A 21,989-nucleotide genomic window follows, 5' to 3' on the forward strand; every position below is an offset into this window, starting at 1 on the left:
ACTAAGGCCCGGCCACCAGACGCTCACCCTTGGGCACCCTCCCCGGGCCTGGCTCCAAGGCGGGGGCCTGGTACCCCTATCCCGGGCAGGGTGAACTGTCCCTTTGATGTTCTACTCATAGGGGTCTTCTGAATGACTCTTGTCTGGTCCCTCACCCAGGACCAATTTACCATGGGAGACCCTACAGAAGATATCAGATCATCCCAGAAGAGCCCCTGGACAACATAGCCCCTGGGACACACAAACCCCTCCACCACGATAAGGTAGCGATTCGCGGAGGGAACGGGATACAAGCGGCGATAATGAGCTTCCTCTGAAGGGTACCTGGCCTCTCCCTTAGAGATAGGGTGAGAAGTTTAGCCATCCAGGAGGGACACAGAATAGAGCCCTTGCTCCTCCACATCAAAAGGAGCCAGTTGAGGTGGTTTGGGCATCTGACAAGGATGCCTCCTGGGTATGTCCCACTGGGAGGAGACCCCGGGGCAGACCCAGGATGAATTGTGTTGATGAATTGTTAATAAATATGGTGCAGCAATGGCATGTCTGAAGAGGGGGTATGTGGTCGTTTCATAACTCATGACACGCTGCTCTGCCCTCCATAAGCTACCTTTACATTTTAAAAGTATCAGTATTTGTATCAGTAATACTGGACCTGGATTACTTGGTATTGGATTGTTAGTGAAATTTGCAGTATCACATACCTCCCCGAAATGATTGGCCCCTGCAGGGCCCCTCCTCCAAACAATATCATTGTACTACAGTTCCATTAATCTAACCACTGGATTAGAGCATGGATAGAACCAGTAAGATTGTAACTAAGTAAAAAAAAATTATTACTTTACTGAAGGACAGGTTTAATGTACTTGTATTTTATTTAAGTATTTCTGTGTTTTGCTTTCTGCTTTTACTCTACTAAATTTTGGATGCAAATATTGTAGTTTGTATTCCGTACCATTTTTGTAAAGCTTTAATGGTTAACACATTCACCTTATATGCAAAAGATCTGCATTTCGAGGCTGGAAATGGACACAAAACTCAGCGTCAGTGGATCGCAAACTATTGTATTCCTAGTGCCAGTCCCAAGCCTAGATAAATGGGAGGGTTCCTTCAGGAAGGACATCCAGTGTCAAATCTGTGCCAACTCAAGCATGAGGATCCATCTGCTGTGGCAACCACACTGGAAATAAGGGAGCAGCTGAAAGTATCCATACTTATTTTATTGCTGACAAAATGCATTCCCACAGATCAAGCTTTCCAGCAAATATATAAGAAATTCAAATCAGCAGCAGCTGTAATACTAAAGAGATATGCACTGATCAGTCACTTTGCTAACACTGGGTTGTCTTCAGGACTGCATTATTTCTATGTGGCATAAATTCAACAAGGTGTTGGAAGCATTCCTCTGACATTTTGGGCCATGCTGACATGACAGCGTCACACAGTTGCTGCAGGTTTTGAACTGCTAATCCATGATGTGAATCTCCAGTTCCACCACATCCCAACGGTGCTCTTGAAATCTGGAGGCCATTTGAGTACAGTGAACTCACTGTCATGTTACAGAAAAGTGTTTGAGATGATTTGAGCTACTGATGGTAAGCAACCATCAGAAGATGGGTACACTGGTACACTGTGGTGATAAAAGGATGGATATCATCAGCAACAATAGACTGTGGTATTTAAACAATGCTCATTTGGTACTAAGGGACCCAAAGTGTGGCAAGAAAATATCCCATTCACCATCACACCATCAACAGTCAGAGCCATTGTAACAAGGCAGATTGAATCTACACTTTTATGTTGTTTTCATCTAATTCTGATCCGACCGTCTGAATGCTGCAGCAGAAATCAGCAGTCTGGTTGAACTGTGACATGCTGGTTGCTTACAGCATGTCACAGTAGCTCAAACACTCATCAGACCAGTGAACCCTTTTCCAATCTTCTATTGTCTCATTTTGATGAGCCTGTGTGGATTGTAGCTTCAGTTTCCTGTTTTTAGCTATTAGGAGTGGCACCCAGTGTGGTCTTCTGCTGCTGTAGCTCATCGGCTTCAAGGTTCAACGTCTTGTGCATTCAGGATTCTCTTCCTCATTGCTTGGTTATAACAAATGGTTGTTTGAGTTATTGTTGCCTTCCTATCAGCTTGGTGCAGTCTAGCTATTCTCCTCTGACTTCTCAAGAAGGCATTTTCACCCAGAGAACTGCTGCTCACTGGGGTTTTTTCTCTTCAGACCATTCTCTGTAAACCCTAGAGATGGTTGTGTGGGACAATCCCAGTAGTTCAGCAGTTTCTGAAACACTCAGACCAACCCGTCTGTCATCAACCACTGTGACAGATTCAAAATGACTTATATCAACTTTCTTCATCATTCTGATGCTCACTTTGGACTTCAACATGTAGACACAGTCATCTCAACTATGTGTACAGTAATAGTGTGAGAAATCTTGGAATTGTTTTTGACCAGGATATTATTATTGGGCCCTAACACAGAAAGGCAGACAAACACTGACACTTACATTCACACCTACAGGCAATGTAGAATCACCGATTAGCCTGATCCCACACTTTTCTTTGGACTGTGGAAAGAAGCTGGCGTACCTGGAGAGAACTCATACAGACACATGGAGAACATGCAAACTCAGACGGGCTCCAGTCTTTGGGTCAGCTTTTGCAATTGAAATTTGCTATAGGTTATACAAAATAGACATGGCTGTCCACATATTTTTATACACAGCCGTTTTTTGGGGGTTTTTTTGCATTTGGTACAGAAGTATATTTTGATATTTTTCATAAAAAAACCCCATTTCATTTCATTTCATTTAGTGGGCTGCATGCTGAACTTAGAGCAGCAGTCCCCAACCCCTGGGCCACGGACGGCTACTGGTCTGTGAGTCATTTGGTACCGGGCCGCGAGAGTTGAGACTTTGGTGTGAAATGTATGGTTTTCAGGGTTGGTATCGTTTTTTTTCGTTAACTCGGTTTTCCTGGGTCTTTTCACGTGTGTTATGAATAAATCTTCTTTTTTTCGGTACCGGTACTAGTTTTATTTTGTTGTCTTTATCCACGACACCTTAAAGGCCGGTCCGTGAAAATATTGTCGGGCCGTGGCGCAAAACAGGTTGGGGACCACTGACTTAGAGGACAGAAACCAAGTATCGATCTTATAGCACTAGTATCAGTCCGATACTATCGACATTTGGATCGTTCCACCCATCTCTACCACAAATGGGCAGAACATGCAAAGTCACAAGGCCCCCAGGCTGTACTGGAACTCAGTACCTAGTGTGCACTGACAGTGCTAACAACCACTGTGCTGGCCAAACTGAGGTTATTTCAGAGTAAACCCCTCCCCCCTAGTCTTGTTTCCCCCCCCCACACACACACACACCCTGTCATCTCATTAAGAAAAAATCCTGGATACGCCCCTGTAATTGTAACTAATTCAAACAAATAGTCCTGCTAAGTTGGTTTAGTTAGTTGGTTTAAATGCCCCATAAATCCATAGTAAATGATTTATTAGGCATTCTTTGTCACTTATAAACCCTTTGCAAAGGTTGTCTAAATATGAACTCCCGTTTAGCGTGTCCTTTAAAACCCACTACTCTGTAATCTATATGCAGTACGTGTACGCTGTTGTCTCTCTTACATTCACATGAACCCCCCCTCAGGTGCAGCCACAGTAAAACGTTGAGCTGGGCCCCACTACCCTCCCACTCTCTTTCCCCCTCCCTCCCGCTTTTTAACGGCCAAACTGCCGAGGCTGGATGCAGATAGAGAGGGGATTAGCTCAGGGTGGGGGATAGAGGGAGAACTTTTTTCCCTCTTTTGTGTTTTTTTAAGTGTCGTTTATTTCAGTGTGAAGAAAAGGAGAGGGGAGGTGTGTGTGTGTTTGTGTGTGTGAAAGAGAGGGAGGACTGGTAAGATTTTCCAGAGAGGTGGACTGAGACGGAAACTGAACATTTTAGTTTGAAAGTTGGGTCGGAGTGACCGAGGCTCTACCCGGAGAATGGAAGCGAGCTGAAGGTCCGCACATCTGCAGTCGGAGCCTTTCTTTTTCTTTCTTTTTCTTTTTCTTTCTTTCTTTCTTTCTTTTTTTAAAGAGATTTGCATAAGGAAAGGCAGGGACGGGGAGCAAGACCATGCAGCCGCTGCTGTCGGGTTAGTGGAGCTTGTGAGTTAGGGGAAGAAAAAAGGAAGAGCCTGAGGAGAGAAAACCGGTTTTCCCTTGAATCCTACCGCCGCTGCTTTTGTGTTTTTGAATGGTTGGCTGCCTTTCCTGCCTGACAGGGCCGAGTGTCACAGAAAAGTTTGAGGCTTCAGCAGCTCACGGGCGCGTCGGTAAGTTTGTAACTTTAACTTTAGGCTAACTTAAAACATATTTGTGTGTGTGTGTGTGTGTGTGTGTGTGTGTGTGTGTGTGTGTGTGTGTGTGTGTGTGTGTGTGTGTGTGTGTGTGTGTGTGTCGTCCACAATGCCAGCCTACTCTGGATGTCATCTGCGGTGTTAAGTGTGTCAGTGGATATCTGAATTCAGTTAACAGCCGTATGGAGACAATAGCCGCATATATTCCACTGATAGAGCTGTTGATGGCTGATTATAGTTGAATCCAGATCCTGACTGATCGATGCCAAGCTCTACAGCTGCTCCTCTTTTAAAGTTTTTTAAACTTGAGGCACGTAATGCAACTTATCCCGGAGCCTTTGGGCACAAAGACGTAATGATCCGGGATAATGCAGGCTTTTTGTGTGCGCACTGAACCGGACACTTACACCAAAGTCCCACAGTAATGTGCTTTAATCAGTGGAGGCTAACAACTCAATGTTAGTTATGCTGAAGTTGTGTGTGGGGGGAGAAATAAAAGTCAAGATCTTAGTTGAAGTTATCAACCGCTGCTGATTTGTGCTTTTAATCCGGGTTTTATGTGAGAGCCACAGGTGGTTTGTAACAACACCCTACCTTCTTTTGTATCCACCCAGCGTGCATTCAAGGATAACTATATAGTTACATCTTTTTATGTCTGTGGATGGCGTGCAAAGAGCCCTGCCCTGTGGTTCTGCTGTGTGATCCAGGGTAGGAGTGCCTCTTGGTTTTTCTGGGCAGTATGATGACAACCTTCAGGTCCCGTCTTTACTGGGGGACCACAGTCTGCAGTTACAGCCCCTCCGTGCACCCCCCGCCATCTACACGACCTTCTCCCTCAGCCTGCACCAGATGGTTTTAAAAACTCCTTTGAACAGGCTGAGAGGAAGCCCTTCCCTGCTTTGGGGAAGGAGTAGAAGGAAGCGCGAAGCGCAGGGGCTGATGAAAGTCAGTCTGCAGATGTCAGCGTGGATGCATGGGTCTCGGTTTTTGTCTTTTTGATGTTAGTAAAATATGCTTGCTCATCTAAAATCACTGAAACACAAGGTGACATTTCAGAAAAATGTCAAACACTCTTTGGAGTGAGTGTATGCACATTTAAATCTTTAACTTGACATCTCGGTAGGACGTAGATTACAGTCTGTGTTGTTACATTTTTTTCTCTCAAAGTGACCACAGGCTGGTTTTTATTCTTCTGACTAAAGCATTGACTTGCTGCCCGTCTTTATTTATCTGCAGTTTCAAACCTATATGAGACATGTTTTTGCTAAAGATGGAATATCTAAGTTAAATGTCCAAATGCAATGTCTTACAGCACATTGCCAAGTAACATTTAAGCAACAAGAAACACAAATACACTTGTACATCCAAAATGCTGTTGGATGATGATTATTTAGAAAAGTTCACCTCTGAAATTTTCAAGACATACGTGTTAGTGTGTCAGGCCACATGCTTGACCCCAGTACTCTGTACCCGTGACTCCCTCAGCTGCTAGGAAACTACAGAAAAGGTGTATTTCTGAAAACTTCAGTACTAAAGTAAGGCAAAAATGCAGAGTGCAATTTAAATAGATGTGGGCTAAATGGACCTTTACACGCACACAAATATTTATGGCCAAAATGCTGATTTAAATCATTTGACAACATGTACATTTTCCCATGCTACTGTGTTACATAACGACAACGTAAAACATCAAATGCAATGGAATCAGGTCAAATAAAATGTACCTGATTGGTATACATTTAGTTTATGTCAGTCATGTTTTCCTAAATGATTAATTATATGAGAAAATAAACCCTCGATTTTATATATTTCAGTTAGATTTTATTCAAAATTATTGCTTTACATTTACGAGGGCAAAGAATGAGCACTTGAAGCTACAAGCCTCATTCACCCATTCACATACACATTCACCAAGCTTTTTATTCTATGGCTAGGCGCCTTATCTAACATTCACACACACACACACACACTTACACTCCGATGAATGAGGGGCAACCCAGGGCTCGGTATATATTGTGTCTTTGCTACAGTGCAGAAAAAAAAACTGCATTTCATCACGTTTTCATCAATTTTCTTTCACTCTAACCGTTGTCCTTTGTACTGATACGAAGCTAAACTGAGTGTTACATGTAGCTTTTAAAGAAGTAAAGACCATAATTTTGAAGGGGGTTCTTCTTCCTGTTAAAAAGGAGATTTTCTTTCCCACAGTCTTCAAGTGCTTGCTCATAGGTGCTCATTGGATGGTTGGGGTTTTCCCTGTATTATCGTATCGTAGGGTCTCTATCTTTTAATATAAAGTGCCTTGAGGCAGCCATTATTGTAACTCGGAGCTGTATAGTTTGAATTGAATTGAACTGAATTCTCTAACATCCAAAAACTATTTAAAGTACTCTGTGCTATAGCTGTGACATGAGGGTGGTGCTGGGTTGGGGGGGAAATGAAGGACGTGTGATATTTTCGGCTTGTGACGGCGCTGTAGGGGGTACAATTATTGCAGGCTGGAATTATACAGAGAGGGTTAAAGGCCTGCTCTAAATGACAGAGCTGCATTGGAAGTGCTGCAGACGTACTGTATATAGACACAGCACTAGAGGTCCGAACCACTGCTGTGTTACGCTCTGACGTCCCTTCCTCTGTACTGGGCTTTCTTTACATTTCAGTGAGTGGCCTTTTTTCAAAGTTTCATGATTGGAGGTTATATTTAGACTCCGGCCTGGATGTCATTGTTCATCAGCCGCTTATATTATCTCATACACTGCCACGCTGGCGCTAACATATGGACATCAGACTCCACCACACAGCCTGCTAAACGCTGCTCCCCCACCACAGACGTTAATAGAGCGTTTGTGAACCCGCCCCTCCTTACAGCACATACGGTGCACTCACAGTGGTAACTTACCACAGCACAGTTGATGAATGTACATTACACGTTAGTATATTTTCACTGTGTTAATGACCTTTTTCTCTGAGGTACAGTATACACTCATGCACCACTGACATGTGACTCTCTTCAAAAGGCTGCTCATTGTATATCAGATTTTTTTATGCCTCTTTATGAATAGCTCTCTAAGGATCTCTTTTATTGAGGTGAAAATCAGGCAAGCATGAAATGGAGAGATTAAAGAGCAGGAAAAAAGTTAGATTGCTGCTCATATAAAAAAAAGGGAGCCATAAGTGGATGTAATTGGGACCCAGGACTACAGGGGAAATGATTTTGCAGTGAAAATATAAACTTGACTGAATTAGAAATTCAACTAGTGGCTCTCTTATTGTCTTGCAGAGTACACGAAAATACTGCCAATGTGCATTTCCATACCTCAGGGTGATGACCTAATTCAGGGACCTCCCACTGTGGAAAATGAGGTTGGTTTTTTGACCTGGGTCAGTTTTGGGAGGCAAATAGAAGAAATTGTTTAACTTGAACTCAGCATTTAAGAGACTGTGGTCACAAGGCAGTTTATTATCCCCTCTGAACTGTTTGGTTAAAGGCATCGATTGCACTGAGTTTTGTGACATTTCTTTATAGACAGATGTACGGATCCCTGCGTGTGTAGGTATCTCTTTAGTATAGATCAGGACCACGAGGCAGAGAACACATGAAGAACTTTAAAGTGAGGGGGGGGAGTTGCAGGTCAGATTTGTGCAGTGAAAAATTAGGTTTATGTTGATGTCGTAGTTCACATGCGGCCCTAAAACGGCTCTTGAAAGTTTGGATTGATATGTGGAAAGTTGTTAAAAACAAGTTGTTGTTAATTCATGTACAATGGAGTGAAAAAACACAGAGAGACCTGAGTTACCTACACCTCAACAGCTTTGAAAAATGCTGCTTTTTAAAGGTTTTGAACCAAATAGCTTGCCCCTAGTTTTATAGCTCAGTTTATAAATCTCTGTGTGTATTGTGTGTTTAGTTTTTTGGCACTTAGTAATCAGAATGAATAAATAAAAGGACCACAGCCAAGAGTTTGTGACAGCTACTAATCTGTTTTCATACACGGATGCATATGAAGAAGAAATGCAAAGCCCGCAGGGACTCAAAGTCTGGTCAAAGTGAAAACTGACTGTCATGTGGTGCTTTGTTCGTTATGTAAGTTCTTAGCATACAAACATGGCAGTAGCTGCTATGCAAAAAACCCTTCTGAAAGTAGCCACAATCACGTAAGCTGGGGCATTATGACATAATTGAAAGTGTTATGTGTAGCTTAGCCCATGAGCCAGATAGATTACCAGCTTATTAACGCTGCATCATAAGGTTGCCTATCCTGCAACTTCCTAATGGTCAAATTTCTCAGGTGAAATGGTTTCTAAAGACACTGCTAGTTTTTTGACTTCCAGGTAGTTGTTTTTCCTCAGCTTTGTGTGTTGATAATCCAGCTCTTTGATAGCCTTTTTGGTCCATGTCACAAACACAGGGGGTCAGTTCCTGCTGAAACCTGATGTTCCACTTCCTCATGTGGTCCTCAGTTTCCTGCTACGGCGAGGCAGGAAGCTCAGCAGTGGGTCATTTGAAGTCTTGCTCTGTCTGCTTTAGAGTTAAAGCAGATGTTATTTTGATAAGTTTTGTGCTTAGCACAATATGTATTATCATATTTAAAGACCCCAGCTGTGACATTAGTTCGCTTTATTCACATTTTTATTTTCTTGACTCAGTCTTCCAGCTGGTTGGGGTCTTCACCTTGAGGAGACATAATTTATACCAACAACTGTTGAGACCCCAGTGCATCTCGCATTCTTGGTAGGGTCTTCCAAGTGAAGCTGTCAGACGGCCAGGCCATAGCTCTGCAGGTTTTTCAGTTCTCAGCTGGCCCCGGCCGTCAAGTCGGAGAAACGCTCCCAGAATCTTTGGCTGTGCTCGCGCACGCCCACCCCCTTGATTAAACACACCCGCATTAGCTATGTGGGGAACTTTTAGTCAGCCTTGTCTGTTCCAGCAGCTGAGCACTCAAATCTGTGCTGTTCAGGACAGCACCCCGCTGGGTGTGTTCAAGGGGAGGATACCCAAGGACAACACGTTATTCCAATAGCGCTGCAGCTGATACTGAGTGTGAGCTCAGTGAGCTTTGTAGAAGGGATCTGAATTATTACTTGTTCATTGTGTTTTAACAGTGCAGAGGTAGACAGGACACAAAGAAGGGAGGGAAATGAAGTGCAAAAGAGTTATTAAACTGTACAAGCTGCATTTCACAGTAATTTCAGGGCACTTTATGTTGTAAAGTATAAACCTTCCAATGGTGCAATATCCCAAAGAGAAATGGAACTATTTTCTGTTTTCAGCTGGAAGAAATCTGCAGCAAAAGCAGACTTGGGAGCGGCCGATCCAGCTCAATGGAGACAAAACAGAAGAGACTAGAGAAAATACAATAGAGACTACAACAGAGAGAGAAGACAAAGAGGAAAAAGATAAAATTATGGGAGGGACGACATAATGACATGCAGCAGAGGCGCAGAAATTTATGGAGCCAGAGAGAAGCAAAGCTCAGGGCATTCATGATATGAGATTCTCCAGTAAAAACTAAATTGATTGAGCAATAACTGTAAGTGTGATCAGTACAGAAACTTTCAGGCCTGTTCATAAAAGGAGCTACACTGTCTGCCTCAGTAAGACTTTTTAAAACTGAAGGAACCACAAACCTGCACTCTGAGGTGCTTTAAAGGGTTAAAAGCTATTGTGGACTTTACTGTGTGAACTAATGAAGGGAAGCTACAGAAATCTGATTCGTGTTGCTAATTCCTCATTGTACTCACACTGCAACACTTTGGATTAGCTGATGGTTTGTCACAGCGGAGCTTCTGGCAGTTTTTGGGATGTTTTATCTAAGAAGCAACAGATGCATGGGCCTATTTTTGAGTGGCAGTTTGAGACACATGGTAAGCATTTATAAGAATACTTATATGAAGGGCATTTTCCGGCCTTGTTTTCTAATGAGTTACTTTCATTGATGACGCATGGCCTAATTCAAAGTATGTAAACAAGGTGCCAGCAGCAGCTGCAGCAGCAGCATTATATCCAGTGATACAGCGAATATCAAATGTAAGCACAGAAGTAGCTTTGGGTAGTTTTCCCCCCCAGAAAATCTAGTAAAGTAAACTTATAAAATATGTACTTAACACTTACTAAAGTAACTTAACCTTGTAGCGCTGCACACCACGGTCGCATGATTACACTGAAAATTGTTGTCTACCTCTGACGTCAAGCTTTTTAACCTGTTGCTTAAAGCCCTTGTTTTCCACCGTGTAAGCACAGCAATAATTTCCATTCACCGCTTGCTCTTCCTGTCATGCGGGGGGATAGTAAATAGCTCGTCCTCACTCATTCTTATTCTGCTCAGGCTACGGGCACGAATGCCCTAAAATCCTGATGCGTTTCTCTGTTGTTAGACCCTCCATGAGGAAGGGTAGGTGTTATACTTCACCTTAAATGTAGATTTAAGGTTACGGGTGATTTGTTTGTTTTTTTTGCATTATAGGAAGACAAGGTAAAATTTTATTTGACCTCTTTATGTCTTTATATAAATAAAATAAGGAAAATTTAAAAAGAGGCTTTTCTTATGAAAGGTTTTTAGAAAGGCCCATTTTTGTCCAACTACACCCAAGCTCCCCCTGGCTGGTGGTCCTGTGTATGTGTTGGTGTCTATTATTAGCTTATCTAGGTGTCATATTTTGAAAATTTCCCAAATAGCTGCTGTAAAACTAACGAATTTCACTTTAATTTCCACTGAGTCGTCAGAATTGAATTCATTAACCTTTTTGCAGTACTTTGCTGCATGGGGGAAAACCAGTGATGCTACCTTCTGACTCAAAGCGCTGCCAGGCCAAAGTGCAGCCTCGGAGAGCTGCCTGTGTGGCTGCAGACTCAAAGTCTAGTTGACTTCTAATGAATCTGTTGCCAGGCAGCTTGTTGAAAATTCTGCATTGTAAGGTTTTTTTTTTTGGCGGGGGGGCTCCAGGGAGTTCAAGCGTTAAGACTGATAGCTCTGTCTTCCAGTTTAGGACCACCCTTCATCACTTACCAGCCGTCTGAAGGCAAATACTTGGCTCCCCTCTTAAAGCAAACGACTTGGGATGTAGCAGCGTCCTTGCTGCTGCGCTCAGTCATCTTTATGCGGTCTCGTTTTTCATTCGCATGGTTTCCTCCGAGTGCCACTAGAGGTCACAGCATGGGCCTCAGAGTCTTTGTTTTGCCCCATAATGGCTCTATTCTCCCACAGCGGCAATGACTCCCAAGGCTGCTACACATAAGACACCATTGTTACGAAAAGGGAGCATGAGGCAGAGGCATGGGAGTAAAACATGGGTGTATATGTGTGTGAAGCTGAGGCAGATTACTGTTAAAATCCTGCTGAAATATGAGCTGATCTCTAGTTTAAGAGTGAATTAAGTCATTATCTTAGCAGTTAAGATATGAGATCCAACAGTAACCAGATATGTGAGAGAAAGGAAGAGGCCTGGGTTGTTATTTCGTGTTAGCGCCGCCGCCGTCCTCCTGCTGTTTAACTAAACCTAATTAGAAGACGACAAAGTGTTCATTCAGAGTCGGGCCTGTGAGTGTAAATGTGGAATATTGTTAATGTGGAATAACAGGAATTACTATAAAAGTAATAATATTTAATAACGGCCCACAAATCTTCGTGGTAAACATTATTCAGGTTGGTGTTGCTGTAGTTGTTTAGAGCCAGTTACCTACCCAGGACTTTAGTCTTCTACTAATTTAAAGGAGTAACGATGCCTGGAATATGAAGAAGCCATCAAACTTGTAAAAACTGTTAAAAAAAAAAGAAGACAAAATTGAAGCAGCTGTTTCATATCAACACTGACCAGGTGTCATAATAACACCAGCTAATGCAAAGAGTCTTTGACACAAACCAGCTGGGTTTAACATTGAGTTGAGTGTACACTAAAAGTCAGCTCTATTCATAAATAAAGTGCATCAGCCAACTTTCTTCATTCAAATTCATTTGACACCTAAAGAGAGTCACGCATATACAAAACCTTCCCCTTCTCTCACATGACTGCACCTTTGGTAACACGAGGAGGGAGACCGTAGTACTTCCCCAGCCGGAGGTAAACAAAAGCCTCTAACAGTAAGGGATTTTTCCCCCTTCTAAACCTCTTTCACAACACACTGACGCGAACATCTGCTCGAAATTTAGTGCTTACTCTGAATTTTAGGAGGTAGCATTAACCCTTAATCATACAAAGAATGCAAAAATGTCGAAGAAAGACACCAGCTGTCATATTTGCACTGATCCACCAATGCTGCCCGGACCTCTGTGCATAGCTGCGTCCCAGAGCTGAGTATGGGCCTTCATTGTAAGCTGGCAAGGGCTGATGTGAAGATTATAGTCATGATTGTAAACAGAGATCTGGCCCGCAGCAGTCATTCTTGTTAGAAAAGTTTTTTTTCTCCTTTTTATTATTTGTCCTGCTGTAGTCAACAGAGAGCACAGCTTGGTTTCATTACTTTTTAAAAACAAACAAACATTTTTTTTGCAATCTTTCTATTTGCACAACAGCTTATTCCTTTTGGTTTACTGTTCCAATGAAGAAACTGACAAATAGGAGTCATTATAGTCTGAGAATGAGGTTTTTTATTATGAGAAAAGTAAGATATGCATATCTTTAAGTCATTAATCAGTTTTAAAATGCAGGGGAAGCCCAGCAGACTTGCACTGATCATGTATTTTTTCTTCTGTGACCCACAATTGGGACTTTGCAGTTTCAGTGACAGAAAGAAGAGGGGCAGAGAGGGAAAAAGGCAGAAGAACTGTGAGAGACTGCAAAAGAAAAGAGAAATTTCCAGTGGCCAGTTCATTTTTTCCATGTAAAGTCATTCTTAGGCAGGACATCCAAATTAGTCATTCTTCTGTCTGAGGAACAGATAGAAGAAGTGTGTAGAGTTAAAGAGAAAACAGCTGCAAGGTGGGGGAACTTCGATGTGAAACACGGTGAGGTAAAGATGGACAGAAAGAGAGGAGCTGGTTATTAAGGAGAAAAGGCAGCACCGAATGTTCCTGAGTGTCTCAAGTAGAAACGTGAGTTAGTTGTAATCGGATCTCAGCTGCGGTGAGCTCATACAGGAGTCCTGCCAGCAGCCTCAGAAAGAGCAGTCCACCCATAAGTCTTTAGCCCCACTGCAGCCCTCTGTGGCGATCTGCAGGCCTGCCAGCTTAAATAGCATATATAATCTTTTAAGAGTGCTTGTTGGTGCCCTTCCTCTGAAAAGAGATTATAACAGAGTAGAAGAGAAGGTGGTGGGGAAATATTAACAGTCGCCTGCAGTTACAAAAGTGGACTTCGGGCCAATTTAGCCCATAGATAAATCTGTGCCTTTGTTTTCCACGAAACGATTGGTGATTTATTTATTTATTTTAAGGAAAGGGTGAATTACTCAGGGGAGAGAAAATTAAAAACACAATCTGTTAGTGTTAAAAAAATTGGGTGTAGAAGAGTGGTTTTCATGAGACGGTAAAACGTGGTGAAGAAACATAATTCCTTTACCATGAAACCAGAGTTTGTTGACATATAAAAATTCCTTTTCAGGAAGATCTGAGCTTGCATATGAGCGGAGCGAGTGAATGAGATGTTTGACTGCAACATTTAGGGTTTTATTGAGTTGCAGTGAGAGTTGCACATACAGAGCAACATACAGATTTAACACCCTACTTTTGAATTACTTTATTTTCAGTGTTAATCAGCATTAAAAACGCTTCACTGATTAGGATACGGTCACCCTTTCTTAGGTTTCCTTGTTTTATCCGCACTTTTCTCTTCTCTTGCAGTCACACCTGCTCTGATGGACTTCAGATAACGCCCACAGCGGTCCCCGCCTTCCTTATCCTGACTTTCAGCCTGTCCCAGAGCCTCAAAGTTCAACACGATGACGGATCCCACTGGACTGAGCTCTGAGGGGGCAGGGTCAGCCATGGCAGATGCCTGTAGTTTGGAGATAGAGAGGAAGTATGATGTCATCCCTACTGTCATCTGCTCCATGTGTTGCCTGTTTGGAATCATCTACTGCTTCTTTGGTGAGGATCTCTGCTGGCTTACAGAATTTGAAACTTGGGGCAACATGAGACTGCAGGCGCACGTGCAGTCTGCTGTTTTTATCTTCTGGTCATATATTGGCCTAACTTCATTTTTAGTTTCCTTCCAGTTCTTCATTCTCTAATTTCCTCACTACACGTCTCTCCTGTGTGCCCTCCTCCGCCAGGTTACCGGTGTTTCAAAGCTGTCATGTTCCTGTCTGGCCTGATGTTTGGCTCGGTCATCATTTTCTTGCTGTGCCACAAGGAGCACGTGCTGGACACGCAGCTGAGCGTCGAGGCCAGCGCAGGCATCGGCCTCGGTATAGGCCTCCTGTGCGGCCTCGTCACTATGCTCGTGCGAAGCGTCGGCCTCTTCATGACGGGCCTGCTGCTCGGCTTCCTCCTGGCTCTCGCCGCCCTGCTGGTCACTCAGCAGTTCTACACACCTACCACACTGTGGGTGCCGCTGGGCGCTCTTCTGGGATCGGGCATGCTGTTTGCCGTGCTGACACTGCAGTGGCAGAAGATGTTCACCATGCTGTCCACCGCTGTGTTTGGGGCGGCCATCATGACAGTGTGTGCCGATTACTTTGTGGAGATGCTGGTTTTGGGAATGTACGTGTATGAATGCCTGCGCCTCACACCCGGACAGGCGCTCTGCTGGTACAGCTGGGTCATTCTGGGCATCTGGCCTGCTCTCAGCCTCATAGGAGTGCTGGTCCAGTGGAAACTGACGGACAACAGCTTCTCACACACAGAGGGTAAGCGTGGCGCTTTCATTCCTCCGATGAATCAAATCAAGCCAAGGCTTAAACTTACCATCAAAGTATTCTCTCCGTATGAAAGCAAAGTTTGGCGATCACATCACATCTTCTGACCTTTTTGTGTGAAATCATTTAAATCTGAACTGCTGGAATTTTTCAAGCTTAGGTTTCCCGCATGAAGTGAAAATAGCAAACTTTTACTTTCACAAAATTAACATTTTTTTTCTCATATTACTTTCATAAATATAGACTCACATTTTTCAAGCACGATTCACAATTGATAAAAGTTGCTCTCGAACTTTCCCTTCACCTCATAGTTGTCATCAGTCGGAGACAGAAGAGAGTCCAGCTGATGCGGATCCGAGAGAAAGACGCCAAGAAGCGACAGCAGGCAGGTGGGCAGGAAGGCACTTACCGCCGTAAACCCACCCCAGTGAAACGTTACGCTGGGGATCTACTGGCACCGGTCAGTGTGACAAACATGCCGCGTGCGGTAGCGATTAGACGTTAGACGCTGGACTTTTTTCTAGCTCTTTGTTCGCTTCGCTAATCTCTCTGTTTTTCTTCTTCTTCTTCTCCTCAGAGCTACCTGCAAAGTCTGCGGGACAGACAGATGGGCACCGGCACTTCCCTTAGCAGCGTGGGAACCGCCAACCACACCACGATCGACTTGGACTACGACACTGGCTCCACGGTGCCCCTCACAGCCACAACGCCAGTCGTCAGGGTCTGAGCAGCACAAACATAAGAAGGGACTACTTAATGCACTCTGGTTCTCCAACTGTGTCTTCCTAATGTAGAGTAGAAGTTAATAACTGCTCTTCTATCCATGGGGTGTTTGTCGCCCTTGAACTGATTTTCTCCTCAGTGGGTCGCAGGTGTTCAGCAAAACACAGCGCTGCTGGAGAATGTAAGAGGATGAGGCTAAAACCACTGCAACTTCTGTGTTTCACAGAGAAACACAAGAAAAACCCCAGACACGAACAAAAATAAAGGTCGACCATTTCCACTCTTCACTGAGCACATAACAGCCCAATGAGCCTCGAAGACAGATGTGTTTCTGTTCTGATAGTGAACATCACAAAGCAATGCTTGACATTACATGTACTGTACTTCAGAAGTTAGTCATCGCAATCAAGTGTCGTGTTATTACCTGTTTTACCCTTTTCCCGTCCGGTCGTAGGATTTTTTTTTTTGGGGGGGGGGGGGAGGTCTTGTCATCACAGTAAATTTTATTTTGTGTATTTCTTCAGATGGAGTATGATGAAAAAGTGAAGTATAGGACCTGGCTGTGTGGAGTAAGACAAAGTGAAGTGAAAACTAAATGATGTGAGAGAGGAAAAAACCTTTTGCTGGGACCTTTAGCGGGATCTTCTAGCAGAACTCTAACAAATTCTGTGATCTTTCTGTTTTTGCAATGTAGCTCCCATCAGAATAAAATGGGCGGTGATTTAGAGTCCACTTTTTATAATTTAATTTATATAAAGTTCAAGTACCTTAGTAGCGCTAAGTAAAAAAAGAAGAAAAAACTAAACAAAAACAAAGCATGTTTGTTGTTGATCTGTAGATTTTTAAATAATTATCCAGATGTTGTTGGGATCTTTTTTTGCAGTGACTACACACGTGTTGCCCGAATCTGTAAATACCTGTTGATAGAAGTGTCAAAGATTAATAAATGTGTTTAATAATAAGCAGTTTTTAGTCGTCTCTTGAGTCAGGGGGGAGTTATTGAGACTGTTTGTCTCTCCGGGCTCTTAGCAACACTGCCGGCATTACTCACCAGATTTCTCATAGGCAATAAAGAGGTCATGGGGAGGATTTCCTACTCTGCAATTGGTTGGAGTTGCCATGGCGCTCGCACAGTTTTCTGATTTTTTTTCTTTGCAGACACAATGTGAGACAGACCGCCCTTTCATCACAGTAAATATTTTTTTCTGTCCTTTCAATGTGGCTGTGTGAGCAACTGTTGTGAAGATGCTGTGAGCAATCCGAGACGCAGTTTTATTGTTGATGTTATGTCTTGTTTATTCGTAGAAAATGATACATTTTCACTTTAAACGAGGGAACGAGTGAGTGTCTCGTGCTTTTCTCGCAGACCAGTGTTACTCATTGAACGCAATGAAGTCCATAAACACAACTGACCAGAAAGTGCACGTTCCCGTCATCGTATTACGTCTTACTGAGTGTATAGTGACAGCTAATCCAACACACATGTTAAATGGAAAAAACAAAAAACAAAACAGCTTTGATTTTTCTCAAGGATCATATAATACAAAAGTTTGCACAATCCTGCATTCAGAGACACACAAACACAAACCTGCTCTCGAGGGTACAGGTTCCCACACTAGCTTTTCCATTAATGTGGTCAGTGATTACTTACGATGAATTGCTGCTCTTGAGGTTAGGGTGGCTTGTAAATGCCCTGTGCTTCACACCTTTTGGTACCTGCTGCCCCCTGATGGTGGAGCACTAGCATCGCATCCAGCGTTTCTTCTTGCTCAGTGGATAGCCTCTCTCTGCTTTCAGCTGCTCATTCACTCGCCAGTAGTCGTCTCCCTTGAATATGTATATTTTGCCATTGGTCCAGGTGAAGGCTGCATGAGGAGCGGGTGGCACTCCAGTGAAGAGCATGCTGAGCGGCTTGGGGTAGAAAGTTAGGTCGTTGTATTTCAGCTCATCCCACTGCCAGTGCTCTGATCCCTACACAGGGTGACGGAAATAAAAAAACAAATGAGGCAATGAGGAATAGAAGGTGTGGATGTAGATGCATGTTTAAGTGCTTCTCTTCATAGCTACCTTAATGAAGACAAGCTTTTTGTTCTTCTTCAGATACAGGGCTGCATCGATATTAGGGGGAATCCTTTTCAGCTCTTTGGGGTAGCCGTAGTCCAGAACAAAACTGGTATACCTCCACACTTTATTGCCTGTGACCAGAAAGAGCACAAACCTTTTACGCTGACTATTCCGACCCAGAGAGCGGTGGGTAACTGAAGTGTAGCTTGACTGGACTAAAATTACCTTTTAAGAAATATGTCTTGTTGGTTCGCTGAGAGTACACAGCAGCATTTAGGTTTCCTGGGAGGCCGCTCCACAGTCTGTCAATTCTTATAGGTGGGTTGTGTCCCAGGTCAGAGATAGTCCACACATAATCACCACTAAAAGCAAAGGTTTTCTCCCAGGGACCTGATTGAACAAATAATAACAGCCATTCATGAGAAACGATCTGAATAACAAGATCTATTAACCCTTTTAACTCATGGTGACTTTGTAATCTTGGTATATTGAAGTTTCATTCTTTAAACTAATTTCGATGGCCTAATGTAAAGTTAGCTGGTCTAGCAAACACTGATCGATAACTTACCTAATATAATCGCATCCAGTGTTGCTGTGCAGGGATCAGGGATGTTCTCAGTCCCCTGGCTGCTCACTGTGGGAACCAGACTGTCTGGAGTTGTGGGACTGGCTAACGTGCTTATGATGCGTTTGCCTTAAACAGATAAGTTAAACATTTTAGGACGATTGCATGTTTTCTTATATGCAATCAGAGCCCAGAATCATCACCCTTAAACTGACAAATGTTGTATATGTGCAACATCGACAGCCCAGGTCCAGTAACAGCACCAATCATGTTGCAGGACCCCCTCGACACACTCACCGTATAGTGCCTGGATGCCATTCACGTCATCTGAGTGCAGCCTGAAGTTGACACGGTAACCAGAGTAGACCGGTGCCATCAGAGCGCTTCTGAACTGAGAGTGACCCAGGCCGAGAGCATGGCCAATTTCATGAGCAGCTACAATACGCAGATTAGTGCCATAATATGTTCCCTCAGTCCAGAACTCATCCTCATCAAAGTGGACAATACCCGATTCTGGTGACTCAGCATGGGCCAGTACATGACCTGCACCCAGAGCAAATAAACAGTCACAGTCCCAGCAACCCAGTCACAGACGACCTAGTGACACATGCATTTATAAACAAGACTTACCACGGCCATCAAATGGGACAGAGCAGAATCCATCTTTCTTATGGAAGGAGATCTTTATGTCGGCTCTGCCATAATCGACCTCTCTGAAGGTCAAAGCCGCCACATCGCTCCAGTACTTGAAGGCAGAACGGACGGCGTTCCTGACGTCTGACTTGATCATGTCAGGAGTGTAGTTGTAGATGCGATAGGTTAAGCTCCTTTTCCTCCAGCGGCCTAAAAGAGAAGAACATTTTGTTTCTAAGTCATCATAATGAAACCGAAATCAAGACTTTATGTACTTTATGCGTGGAGAGTTGGGTGGTTGAAAATGCATTTTGTCAGCTCCTCAAGTAGAGTGGATGAATTTGAAACTGCATGGAAAAGCCTGTTTCAGGAGTGTGTTTAAACTAACGTCATAGCTGTTGCCTTTAAAGATCCAGCTTTTTAATGCTAATCTGCAGCTGTAACAAGTTAACAAACGAGTACTAAATCATACTATACCCGGTCATGACAGCTTGTCTTGTGTAATATACATATATTCTTAACTGTAAAGCCTCGGGATACTAGAAACACTGATGTCTTGCTGCTCGTGGTTTTATGAAACTAAAAAAACTAAACAAACCAAAATAATCAGGAAATTGTGACACTGGCTGGGTATTTTGTATAACAGTTGCAAGTAAATGTTAAAACCACCGATGTACACAATTTGCTTCTCACCCATCACTCTGTACTTGTGAAATTTCTTGTTGAAAGGATCCTCCAAACCACAGCGGGGCTGGTTCATCACTTCCAGTGTGGCTTCATCTAACTCTCCAGTAGGTGGCAGATCATTCACTCTCTGGAAGACACTGATGAATACAAGGAAATCAAATATCTGTAAAGTAATGGAAAAAAAACACTCCACCCCACATCCTGTGTAGGGAGTATCGCTCTAACAGATCCTGATCTAACAGCAGATGTTACTGGAAGTGTGTTCTCTGTAGAAATAGCAATAATCTACTTTACCTGAGGGCTTCAATGACCTCCTCTAGGTAACGAGGGTCCAATGTATCGATGGGCTCATTCAGGTAGCCGTACTGCCTCAAATAAGCCTGTGCATGTGTGAGAAAACAACAAAGCTGTCATGTGCGACCACGATAAATCAACTAATTTGGCAGGAAAATAAAGAGACATCTATAAACACATCATAAGGACTCTCTGATTAGATAAAGTAAAAAGGTCTGCTTTTAGAGAAGTTTTCAAACAAGTCACAAAACGACCTGCCATCTTACCGTTGCTTCACTGAACTCCGTCCATGGTACCACTGCGCAAAATACTCCTTTGAGGCTGAACACCGGCAGCAGCAGCACCAGCAGCAGTCCTTTGTGCTCCATAATCATCCTCAGATTTAGATTTCACAGCCGGTGCTCCGGAGACGTGCTCAGCGGAGTCCCACAGCAGACTCTTTGTTCTCTTGGCGCTCCAGCGGTTTTTAACTCGTCCGGCGCATGAGTCAGCCCCGCAGCTGTGATGATCCACCTCTGAAGAATGAGGATTACAAGAGCAGCCAGTTGACCTACTATCAACATGTCTGCTGTTAAATTGTACAGCTGTCAGGGAAGACCGAAAGCCCCCCCCCCCCCCCCCCCCCCCGCCTGCATGCTCTACACATAAGATGTAGTAAATGTTACAGTAGTGTGGGTTTAGTTTGGTCTTTTTATGAGCTGGTGGAGAGAGGGCCTTCTTCCTGAACATAGCAACACTGATATATCACTATCCAGGATTACAGCAGAGTTGTTCATTCCTTAACACATGACTGGAGTTCAGGTATGGGCCTAAACCACAGGATTTGCCCTGCCCTCTGTTTTCACATTCCTGTCACCCCCACACCTGTATTACCTGGAACAGATATCTTTAATACACAAACAGATAAAAGCTTTAGTATTTCCATTTGTGGAACAGTATTCTTAGTGGACCTGCATTTTATTTTATTTTTTTCCCCATTTTTTAAAAATGTTGTTTTGCGATTCTCCTTATTGTCTTTAATTTCACAAATAAGAAAAAATACACTGTCACAGCTGCGGCGGCAGTCGTGTGGGGTTGAAGGGAAAGGGACCCAATCGGGGGCACTGACGATGCAATGAGTGAGCTTTATTTACATGAGGTGATAATACAGACAGAGCAGAGATGGGACAGACGGGAACTAAGAACAAACCTAAACTGGGACAATCTAACAAACAAATCTGAATCCGTAACTGACAGGAAAACATACAGGGTGGAACACGGGATGACACGACACAGGAAGAAACACGGAGGAAACAGACGGACCAGTAACAAGCAGAAGAAAACACAGGGCTTGTATACACACAGGAGCAATCAGGGAATGGGAGACAGGAAGGAAACAAAGCCGGGAGAAATCAGAACTGACAAGACAAGGGGAAGCAAAACCAGACACACTACACACAGGACAGGGACCATCAAAGTAAAACAGCAAATACAACAGGTATGAACAAACACGAGCTTAACACAAGACATCAGACATGGCAACAGGGAGGGAACACAGAGACGTGGGAGCAGCAAAGGCACAGAGACACAGAACAAAAGGAGCTCAAAAATACAAAACAAATATCAAACGTCAGAACAAGAAAATCCTAACAAGAATTAACCTGAAACATAAGATAATAATCAAAACCACTGAGTCCACAGACTCAGCACCATGACATTTACAATAAAATGCTCTGAGTGTTCAAGTAAGGCAGAAAGGTGCGATATAAAAACCAGTCCTCATGATCAAGCCCTCATGTTTAGTTTTGCCTTTGGTTTCGATTTCTTCTGCTGCATGTGTATCTTTTTCAGGTTTTTTTGTACAACTCCACTTCAAACTACAGAACTTGAGA

General features: G+C 43.3%; 2 protein-coding genes across 5 annotated transcripts; one reads left to right on the forward strand and one right to left on the reverse strand.

The window, feature by feature from the left end:
• The first annotated feature begins 3,725 nt into the window (after window positions 1–3,725).
• LOC147330508 (transmembrane protein 198-like) lies at window positions 3,726–16,846 on the forward strand. 4 transcript variants are annotated; one of them, XM_086292102.1, is made up of 6 exons: window positions 3,728–4,336; window positions 7,641–7,723; window positions 14,137–14,382; window positions 14,568–15,143; window positions 15,464–15,612; window positions 15,730–16,846. In XM_086292102.1, exons 3-6 carry the CDS (start codon window positions 14,235–14,237, stop codon window positions 15,877–15,879), a joined length of 1,023 nt encoding a protein of 340 aa, XP_086148228.1. In that variant the 5' UTR covers window positions 3,728–4,336; window positions 7,641–7,723; window positions 14,137–14,234; the 3' UTR covers window positions 15,880–16,846. The 4 variants fall into 4 exon arrangements, with proteins under 4 accessions (XP_086148229.1, XP_086148228.1, XP_086148226.1 ...); XM_086292103.1 differs by lacking the exon at window positions 7,641–7,723 and having other exon boundaries at window positions 3,726–4,336; window positions 15,464–15,541; XM_086292100.1 differs by lacking the exon at window positions 7,641–7,723 and having other exon boundaries at window positions 3,729–4,336.
• Window positions 16,847–17,145: 299 nt separating this feature from the next.
• mmp19 (matrix metallopeptidase 19) lies at window positions 17,146–20,574 on the reverse strand. Its single transcript, XM_086292099.1, has 9 exons — window positions 20,385–20,574; window positions 20,119–20,204; window positions 19,831–19,961; window positions 19,135–19,347; window positions 18,802–19,047; window positions 18,508–18,633; window positions 18,165–18,329; window positions 17,943–18,070; window positions 17,146–17,846 (listed from the first exon to the last, which is right to left on the reverse strand). The coding sequence occupies exons 1-9, from the start codon at window positions 20,490–20,492 to the stop codon at window positions 17,616–17,618; spliced, it is 1,434 nt and encodes a 477-aa protein (XP_086148225.1). The 5' UTR covers window positions 20,493–20,574; the 3' UTR covers window positions 17,146–17,615.
• Between the last annotated feature and the right edge of the window lie 1,415 nt (window positions 20,575–21,989).

Source organism: Aulonocara sp. 'chitande type north' Nkhata Bay, linkage group LG5 (genome assembly GCF_057382095.1).
Source record: "Aulonocara sp. 'chitande type north' Nkhata Bay isolate Kocher_YH1m ecotype deep benthic linkage group LG5, A_spYH_male_GT1.1, whole genome shotgun sequence".
In the NCBI taxonomy this organism is placed as follows: Eukaryota; Metazoa; Chordata; class Actinopteri; order Cichliformes; family Cichlidae; genus Aulonocara; species Aulonocara sp. 'chitande type north' Nkhata Bay.

Bases quoted from the DNA above. Each gene is read 5' to 3' on its own strand.
- mmp19 (XM_086292099.1), bottom strand. From the start codon at position 20,492: ATGATTATGGAGCACAAAGGACTGCTGCTGGTGCTGCTGCTGCCGGTG. The intron at 19,962-20,118 runs GTAAAGTAGATT...TGTATTCATCAG, and splicing joins GAGGTCATTGAAGCCCTCAG to TGTCTTCCAGAGAGTGAATG. The intron at 19,048-19,134 runs GTAAGTCTTGTT...CTCTGGGTGCAG, and splicing joins TGTCCCATTTGATGGCCGTG to GTCATGTACTGGCCCATGCT.
- LOC147330508 (XM_086292102.1), top strand. From the start codon at position 14,235: ATGACGGATCCCACTGGACTGAGCTCTGAGGGGGCAGGGTCAGCCATG. The intron at 14,383-14,567 runs GTGAGGATCTCT...CTCCTCCGCCAG, and splicing joins AATCATCTACTGCTTCTTTG to GTTACCGGTGTTTCAAAGCT. The intron at 15,144-15,463 runs GTAAGCGTGGCG...TTCACCTCATAG, and splicing joins CAGCTTCTCACACACAGAGG to TTGTCATCAGTCGGAGACAG.